Source organism: Protopterus annectens, chromosome 8.part1 (genome assembly GCF_019279795.1).
Source record: "Protopterus annectens isolate FY-2018-M chromosome 8.part1, PAN1.0, whole genome shotgun sequence".
NCBI classification, from domain to species: domain Eukaryota; kingdom Metazoa; phylum Chordata; order Ceratodontiformes; family Protopteridae; genus Protopterus; species Protopterus annectens.
In genome coordinates, this window is record NC_056742.1 from 470,418,001 (window position 1) to 470,426,882 (window position 8,882).

At 47.5% G+C, this 8,882-nt stretch overlaps 1 protein-coding gene across 1 annotated transcript in view; it reads left to right on the forward strand.

The window, feature by feature from the left end:
* RPGRIP1L (RPGRIP1 like) overlaps positions 1-8,882 on the forward strand; it is a 1,932,928-nt gene that overhangs the window by 208,997 nt on the left and 1,715,049 nt on the right. Inside the window, 1 exon segment of the mRNA XM_044082016.1 lies at positions 214-263. Coding sequence (XP_043937951.1) covers positions 214-263 — 50 coding nt within the window.

The following is an 8,882-nucleotide window of genomic DNA, read 5'->3' on the forward strand; positions in this document are numbered from 1 at the left end:
TATTTAAGCACAATTGCCTATGCAGACAGATAACAGCAGGCCAGGCAGTGTGATGTGGGTTGGGTAGGCTATGAATTCACAAACTAATATACATGAAATTGGAAGCTAAGATCTGTAGTACAGTAGTATGCCTCAAGCCAGTATGATAGGCAACAGTACAGACTGAAATGGAGTACCTGACATAGCAGTGCAGGCCTAGCAAATGTGTATAAGTGTCAGGTGAACCCCTCATCCTATGTACACCCACAGTAACAATCAGGTGTGCCCCCGTGTAGAAATGTACAAATAATAGCTGTCCCCTATATGTAGAAATGTTGATAAGTCTATGCTAAGTGACTCATGGAAGCCCTGCAGCGTGCTTCCGGTCGATGTACAACACAAAGGTGAGCCCTGAAGTAGAAACCAACTTGATTTTTCACACACATATAGTATATATGTCCATACTGGGCATGCTCACACACTTAAACAAATTTAGCAAATTTCAGTCGGCAACATACTGAAAGGTCATACTGGAAGTGCTCACACACTTCAACAAATTTAGCAAATGTCATTCAGCAACATACTGAAAGGTCATACTGGGCATGCTCACACACTTAAATAAATGAAGCACATGTCAGGCAACAACATACTGAAAGGTCATACTGGGCATGCTCACACACTTAGGCCATGTCTGAGTACAGCAGTGGGCCACACATATCTGGCAGTTGCATATGTTTTACCCCAGGAACCTGTCACTATTCACCAATCCTGCCTTGCGCACACAGTTATATGAAAACAGACACATATAATATATTGGAACCCTGTCATAATCAAACTATGTACCACAAGTACTTAAGTTGTTCTTAGAAAGTGAAAAAGCAGAGAATATTGATAAATCTGCAATCAGTATCATGAATAAACCATGTGCACTCCAAACATTATCCAATCCATGTTCTGGCAAAATAATCTGTGAAGGAGTCCATAGAGAACCATGACACTTCCTTCCGCTATGTCATAAATAGCAATGTACACTCATATATGTCTTGAGTCAGTGAAAACTGTAAATGACTGACATTGCCAACATCCTTTCAGACAGGCTCATACATACATACCCCCCTCTCACTGACAAAAGGTCCTATCATCATACCTGGAGATTGTGAAAACACAGATATCACATATAGAATGGGTAAACAGCTCCTTTCAAACCTGAAAACACGGCATCTGTGGGATTACATTGTTTCCCTAGCTGTGTCATAAGTGAACTCCAGAACAAACAGACCCTGCACTTGAGCAGTCTGAGCCTCACCCTCTGTACAGGATATGAAACTGTTGAATGTGTTACAGCAACGTTTGGCACACTCCACAAGTGTTGGTGCACAACAGACCATGGGAACTATTGTCTTATAGGTTCATAGGTTCATACTAGGCTATCTGCCCGAGGGCATTTATAAGCCTAGCCCATAGTTTTGTGGCTTACGCCACCCCTTTAGTTTGGAGAAACTATGCCCATTATTTTGCTGTGCCTCTGTCGAGCAGTGACACTGAGGTAACCCCTGGGGTGTATCTGCGATCTCCCATTCATTGGTCAAGATTCCTCTTGAACAAGGCCAGCGAGGTGCTCTGCCTCACATAAACCGGGATTTTGTTCCACAGCATAGGGAGTCTTTGGGTGATGAATCTATCCCTCCAGCACGTCCTATTAATAACCGTGTCGAGGTTTAAGTCTCCCGCCCTTGTGGCTCTGAGGGATCTAGATTTTTTGAGATGAAGCATGTTCATCAAATCTGGGTTTGACATAGCCTTGTATGTCAGGCATAGGTCACCTCTGAGCAAGCAGTAAGCAACTGAATATAACTGGAGTTCTTTCAGTCGGGTAGCATAAGACAGATTTTTGAGACCCTTTATCCTTTTGGTGAGGAACTTTTGTGGCCTCTCCAGCTGCTGCAAGTGTCGGGTCAGATACATTCCAAGTGGGGCATTGTACTCGATCATTGGTCTGATGAGTGATGAGTATAGGGAGACTATGACTTCCCTTGATCTAGATGTGAATCCCTTCATGATAAGGTGGGCAATGTAGAAGGTCTTCCTAACTACTTTAGCAATATGAGTGTCGAATGAAAGGCTACTGTCAACCTGGGTTCCCAGGTCCCTAATAACTTCTTCTGTGTTCAGGGGATTGCCACCTATATGGTAGCTGGGGGTAACCTTATTTTTCCCGAAGGGTATGACTATGCATTTCTTGGCATTTAACTTTAGGCCATGGCTCTGGCACCAGTTATCCGTTTCTGTGAGACCCTTCTGAAGGATATCTGTGTCGGATGTGTTTTCAACTACGGCGCCCAGTTTGCAGTCATCTGCAAAGTTTGTCAGCCATAACCCTCCTGTGTTTGCTTGTACTTCAGAAAAGTAGATGCCAAACAAGAGTGGGCCCAGGACTGAGCCCTGTGAGACACCACTTGTGACAGGCTTTGAGTCTGACATGGCGCCAGCAACTCTGACCCTGTGGGTTCTGTCACTCAGCCAGTTTGCAACCCATCTTGTAATGTATGGGTTTACATTTAAGTTGATGAGTTTTTCAATGATACCTCAGTGAGGTATTGTATCAAAAGCCTTTGCCAGGTCTAGGTAGGCTGTATGGACTGCCTTTCCCTCGTCAATGGCCTTGGTGACTGTTTCTAAAAAGTCAACCAAGTTTAGAAGGCATGATCTGCCTTTGACAAAGCCAAACTGGGTTGGATCCAAAGTCTGCAAGTTACCTATGTCTTTATTTATGAGATCCATTATGATCCTCTCCATGGCTTTGCAGATAAGGCTTGTCAAGCTAATGGGACGGTAATTTCCAGGGTCGGTGGAGGCACCGCCTTTGTGGAGTGGGACCACAGTCGCTGTGCGCCACTCCCTGGGTACGTATCCGGAGGTGAGACTAAGATTAAACAGCTGTCCTAACTGTGGGTTTAATTCCTCGTTGAGTTCATGGAGCACACAGCCGGGGACACCATCAGGTCCCATGGATGCTGTGTTCTTTGCCTTGGAGAGAGCAGTTCTCACCTGGGCGTTGGAGATGTTTGGGGGGCTACAATCATTTGGTATAGATATCTCTCCTTTGGGGGGGGGAGTTTGCACTGAACCTTTCAGCCAGTATGTTGGCAATGTCTGTAGGATCAGTAATCTTCACATCATTTTGAACTAATTCTGAGCATATCTGGGAGTTTCCTCCTAGGTTTCTGACATAGCTAAAGAATGCCTTATGGTTGTCTTTAGAGTCCTTAGCTATTTTTTTCTCAAAATTAGCTTTGGATGATTTTATGAGAGCTCTTAGCTTTTTACTTATAGTGATCAGCGGTGTCTTACCTTTTAAGGATTTTGCTCTATCTTGTAGTAGCTTTCTCCTTTTGTTGTAGAGTTTGTTTATGGCTGGGGTCCACCAGACTGGACGCTTGCCTTTGGTACAAAGAGTCTTTGTTTTGCTTGGGATTGCCTGATCCATGCAGCCCTGCAGGTGCTGGTAGAAGGCATTTGTAAGTGATTCAGCGGTTTGAGTAATGTTAACCGCCGGCTCAGGGACCTTAAAGGAGACCACACTAGTCTTTAGAAGTGTGAAGTCGGCTTTCGAGAAGTTCTTTACTGTGGTCTTTTTCATTGCGGGGGGGGGCGGGATGAGGACCTCCAGTGAGATTAGTTTGTGATCAGATCTCACCAGTGAGGGGTATACTTCCGGCATTGAACATTGTGCTCCCATGTTCATGATGATGAGATCAAGTATGTTTTCTCCTCTTGTGGGGATGGTGACTAGTTGTTCCATGGCATTTGAGTTTATGAATTCCAGGAACTTTTGGGCTAGAGTGTTTGGGCTTGAGTAGTGTTCCCAGTCTATATTAGGGTAGTTGAAGTCACCTAGTATGATGGTGTTCGAGATACATTTATCCCTCCAGTGTTTTCAGGAAGGCCATATGAGGTTCCTGAGTTTGCGAGGGTGGCCTGTAACATGCTACAAATTGCAGAGCAGTCTTGCCTATGGTTAATTGCACCTGGATGGTTTCCGATGCATCGTGCGATGCCACCAATCTTGAGGTGTGGGTGTCCTTGATGAATATGGATACCCTCCTCCTTTCTTGGTATTGTCCGGTTTTGGGGCCGGGCATGATATGAGGTAAAACCTGATAGCGCTGGGGTGCTCTCAGGAGCCTTGAACCAGGTTTCTGTCACAGCACAGACATCGATGTTCTCCATACTGAGAAGGGCCTCGAGTGCGTGCATCTTGAGGTTGAGACTTCTGGCATTGAGCAGCATTACCCTTAGTTTTTTTTTCTTTGTTTTGTTCTAGGGTGGTAGGTTTAGAATTTGAGCCTTGCCTAAAAGGCACTATGGGGGTGGCAAGAGCCTTTGCCAAAATCCGGAATCCCAGGGTGACAAGTGCAAGCCGTCCCTTGCGAGCAGCGTGGCTTGTCCAGCATGTCATCCCAGGCAGACAGACATTGGATCCCCTTTGAATGACACCAGAGTTTAAGCCAATTGTTAAAGCTGATCATCTTATCTCTGTATTGTGGCATCATTCTTGGTGAAGGTAGGATACTGCTCAAGGTCAGGGTCATACCTGCTTGGGCTACATAATCAGAGAGCTCTTCTATGTCTCTTTTCATGTAGTCCAAGGAGGTACGTCTCAGGTCGTTAACACCAGCGTGGACAGTGATCGAGTCGTACTTGTACCTGCTGTTGAGAGACCTAAGTGCATGCGTTATGTGGCAGATTCTAGCACCCGACAGGCAGCTTACTGTGACCTTCTCCTTACTCAGTCTGGTGAGCGGGACGTCAGTGTGTCTGACTATGGAGTCACCAATGACTAGTGTGTCTGGCATTGTGTTTGGCCTTAAGGGCTGTGACTGCTTGACACTCTGACTGTGTGGTCTATGTGTTGCAGGTGTTGTGTTCTGAGGTGGTAGTTGTTTGGGTGTCTGCTTTGGTGGCCTCTGCTGTTTTGGTAGATTTTTGATCAGAGCCTCTGAGTATGTCTTTGTGTGTTTATGTGTATGATTTGAGGTTGTGATGGTATTATGTGAGACTGGGTCTATAGTGTGTGTGGTTACCTTCTCCTCCTGTCTGGTCATGCCAGTCCTATGTTGAGAGAGCTCAGCCTCCAGTTTGGCCGTATAGTTGCATCTCTCGCATGTATTTGTGTTTTGTGGGAGGAGGAGAGGGTTGTCTGTGTACATGAGGCAATTGTAACATTGCCTCAATATTCCCAGGTTCACCAGCTGAGCAGGAGAGGACATTAGCAACTGATCCCTCGACATGCTAGAAGGAATAGACAGAAAAACTTAAGAAAAGGTTCTGGGGGATGTGGGTGACCGAGAAATGGGGTTTGCTTTTTTGGGGTACTTTCTACAACAAGAGTGCTGTATCGAGGTGATAAGTACTGTAGGAGCAAGTGCTTCACTATACAGATAGAGAATAGTCTACTTGGGAGTCAAGTAGAGATAATTTATAGTTGTAGGATACACTAAATAGAACAGTAGTATACTTTGAGGAAGGTAGTTTTAAGGGAAAATTTGAAGAGTGGACTTTAGGTAGCCCTAATAGTTTAAATCTGATTAACCGGCGCTGCCCTAGTGTGCAACGGTACGCTAAATCACACTAAAGTGCGCTAATGCCTGCTTTATAGCAGGGGGCTGGAAAAAACAGGAAATGACCCAAAATGGCCGACGAATTACTAGTTCCTGCTTCTAACCACTCCTCTGAGGACAAACAAGCAGCTCAGTACTCCCCACTCCCAAACTACCTCTGGCCACACAAGAAAATGGAGGAACACAGAAACCAAATACAAAGCCCAGGGATCAGCAAAATCTGATCACTGGAACAACTAGCTAGGAAAGTTTAGGAAAGGAGAAATATTTTTTTTTTTTGTTTGTTTTTTTTGCAAACAGACAGAAAAAAATGCAGTAAATGCTTTGATGTTAAGTTGTCAATCTCGCCTTCATTCTTGCTTGATGGGTTCGGAGCCGATCCTCGGCTCCGACTGCACTGCTAAGCTCGAGAGTCACTTTTACCAGCTCGAGGCAGCCCCATATCCCATGATGCAAGGCGGTAAGTACCCAGATCTCGTTTGCCGCTTCGCTGATGAGGTCCTCCTTTTACCAGCTCCTGGTAAGTGAATTGTTACTTTACTATTTTAGCCCCTTTTTACAAAAAACCTTAAAATTATTAGTTTTAACTTAGTTTTAATCCCTTTCTGACAGAAAATTTCCCTGTCTCCTCATAACTTTTAGTCAGACTTTCAAACATCCCATCCCCCCCCCCCCTGTTAGGGTGTGTGTGTGTGTCTGTTATTGATACCTTTTGGTATATTTAATTTAATTTCTTGGACTGGTGTTGTGTGTGTGTGTTTTATCACCATGTCTAAAGAAAGGGTCTCAGGCTTTAAGAAGTGTGACTCGTGCTGTCAGAAGATGTCTCTGACAGACGGTCACACTTCTTGCCTTTACTGCCTGGGGCCTCTTCACCTGCAGGACTCCTGTGCTATATGTCATTCTTTTAGCCAGAGAGTCCTGCAGGAAAGAAGAAATAAATTGATTTTGAGGGGCCTTCTTAAGCCGGAGGGCTCTCCGGCTAAGTCGGCCCCATCTAAGACTTCTAAGTCTTCCAAGGCCCAGGCTTCTGTGTCCAAGCCTGTGGCCTCGGCTCCGACTCATTCAGAGTCGAGATCGGCTCCGGCTGGAGCCGATTCTGGGTTACCTAAACCTTCAGCACTGATGGCTATCCGTGCCGACTCTGGTTCGACCACTTCGGTGTCGGCTCCGATCGGTTCCGACCACCATGTGGCCCAGGCATTGGTGTCGGCTCCGATCGGCTCCGACACCCTTACATTTATGGCCGTATCAGCTCCGGCTGGAGCCGATGCATCGAAGCTACCTGTCGGTGCCGATAAGTTGTCGGCTCCGACAGTTTCAGTGGTTTCATCGGCTCCGATGGTTCCTTCGAGGAAGAGGTCTAGGTCCCCTTCCTTGGAGCCGATACTTCGGCTCGCTTCTCTCCTCGGAGCGGAGCCATCGGAGCCGATCTTCAAGGTCATCCAGGCTTTCTGACCATGATTTGGAGAGAGTGGTCAGTAGATTACTAAAGTCACAGGCACTGGCCCAAATGCTACATAGTCCGTCTCAGCAGACGACTATTAGTCCACACCCCATTGCAGTTCCTCCTTCGACTCTACCTCAGAGTTTCGAGTTGGAGTCTTCGGGAATGGTTTCTGCTATGGCTGAGGGACAGATACCCCCTTCTGCTCCTTCAGTCTCTACTCTTATCTCCTCTTCGAGACCTTCCTTAGAGGGATTCGGTGGCCGGGCTTCCCTGGTCTCCTCCGAGGGGGTGAGTGGCATTGGACCCTTGTCCGAGCCCGCTCTTCCCCTTGGAGCCTCGGCCTTGGTGAGCTCGGCTCCTACATCTGCCTCGGAGCCCTCCTTTTCGGTGGGTCCTGGAGTTCCTAGTTCTTCGGAGCGGGTTCTCTCGGACCTTCCTGGGAGGGGGGCCTTCGAGGTGATGAAGAGTGTGCTGGCCACTGGTCTCAGCCAGCAGTCTGTTCCCTTAGCTCCTCTCTCTATGGTGCCTGTTGACATCTCTGCACTTCTCTGGCTCCAGGACCCAGAGATCCTCCGCCTCAGGTTTCCCCACTGGGAATATCCCCCTCTTCCGAGGATTCTCCTGATTTGTCGGGGGATCCTCCGCAGAAGAGGACATGCAAGAGGAAACACGTAGACTCCCCCGAGTCTATCACTTCAGATACTGACTTAGATGAGTCAGAGGGATCCCCAAGATCCCCCTCTGAGGATGTCTCCTTCTCAGACATCCTAGAACTCCTTAGACAGTGGGGAAACTGGCCCACCAATAATCCCTCTGAGGATGAGTCAGTATACCTGGAGGCGTTTGGATCTCGGCCCTCCACCTCCTGGGTGTCTCCGCCTTTCGACCCCCTTATGCAGGTTATTGCTCGAAAGGCGTGGGCTGCTCCTGACTCTGTAGAGCCTGTCCCTAGGAGGCCTTCTAAATTTATTACTGCCCCGTCGGACAAGCAATTCCTTACAAAAGGTGTTCCCGCTGATGCCATGGTGGTGGCGGCTGCCACCAAGAAGGAACTTGCAGATCCTTCCGTACCTGTCCATCCTCCTAATAAGGACTCTAGGACCATGGATAGATATGGTAGCGGATGTTTTCTTCAGCGACCTTTGCTATGCGTTCGCTGAACTACCTTTGTCACTTCACCAGACTCCAAAGGGATATCCTTAAGGAGCTAGGTGAAGTTGTGCAGGATCCTACAGCTGCGGGGCTCAGGAAAAATTGCTTCGCAGCTAGGAACCCTTAACTCCATTGCAAACTCCTCCATGCGGCTGATATCATATGCTGCTGATGGAGCAGTAGGCCGCAGGTACAGGTGTGGCTCTTAGACGCCAAGCCTGGATGCGGCTATGTAATTTTGCAGATCCCTTTAAGGCGTCCTTCACAAACTCTCCCTTTGATGGGTCAGCTTTGTTTGGCCCTCAAGTGAAGGAAACATTGACCAGGTGTGAGCAGGACGGCAAAACTCTTTCTGCGTAGGAGTCCGTTTTTCCACCCCTTCTAGACCTTATCCCAAAGGACAGAAGGGTGGCAAAATGTGGTTCCGCAAATCCCAAGGAGTCACGCCAGATTCACGTGGTCAGTTTACCCCTAGAGGCAGAGGGGGTAACAACAACAGACGCCGCTCTAGAGGCAGAGGGGGTCCACAAAACCAGGGAAACAGAGAGTCTCTCTCTGACAAGCCCTTTCAGCATCCCTGAGATGTTGCCCGGCTGTCCCTCCTTGGAGGCAGTCGGGGGAAGACTATCGCTGTACCCAGAAGCCTGGCGTTCTCTCACTCAAGACAGATGGGGTTTTCC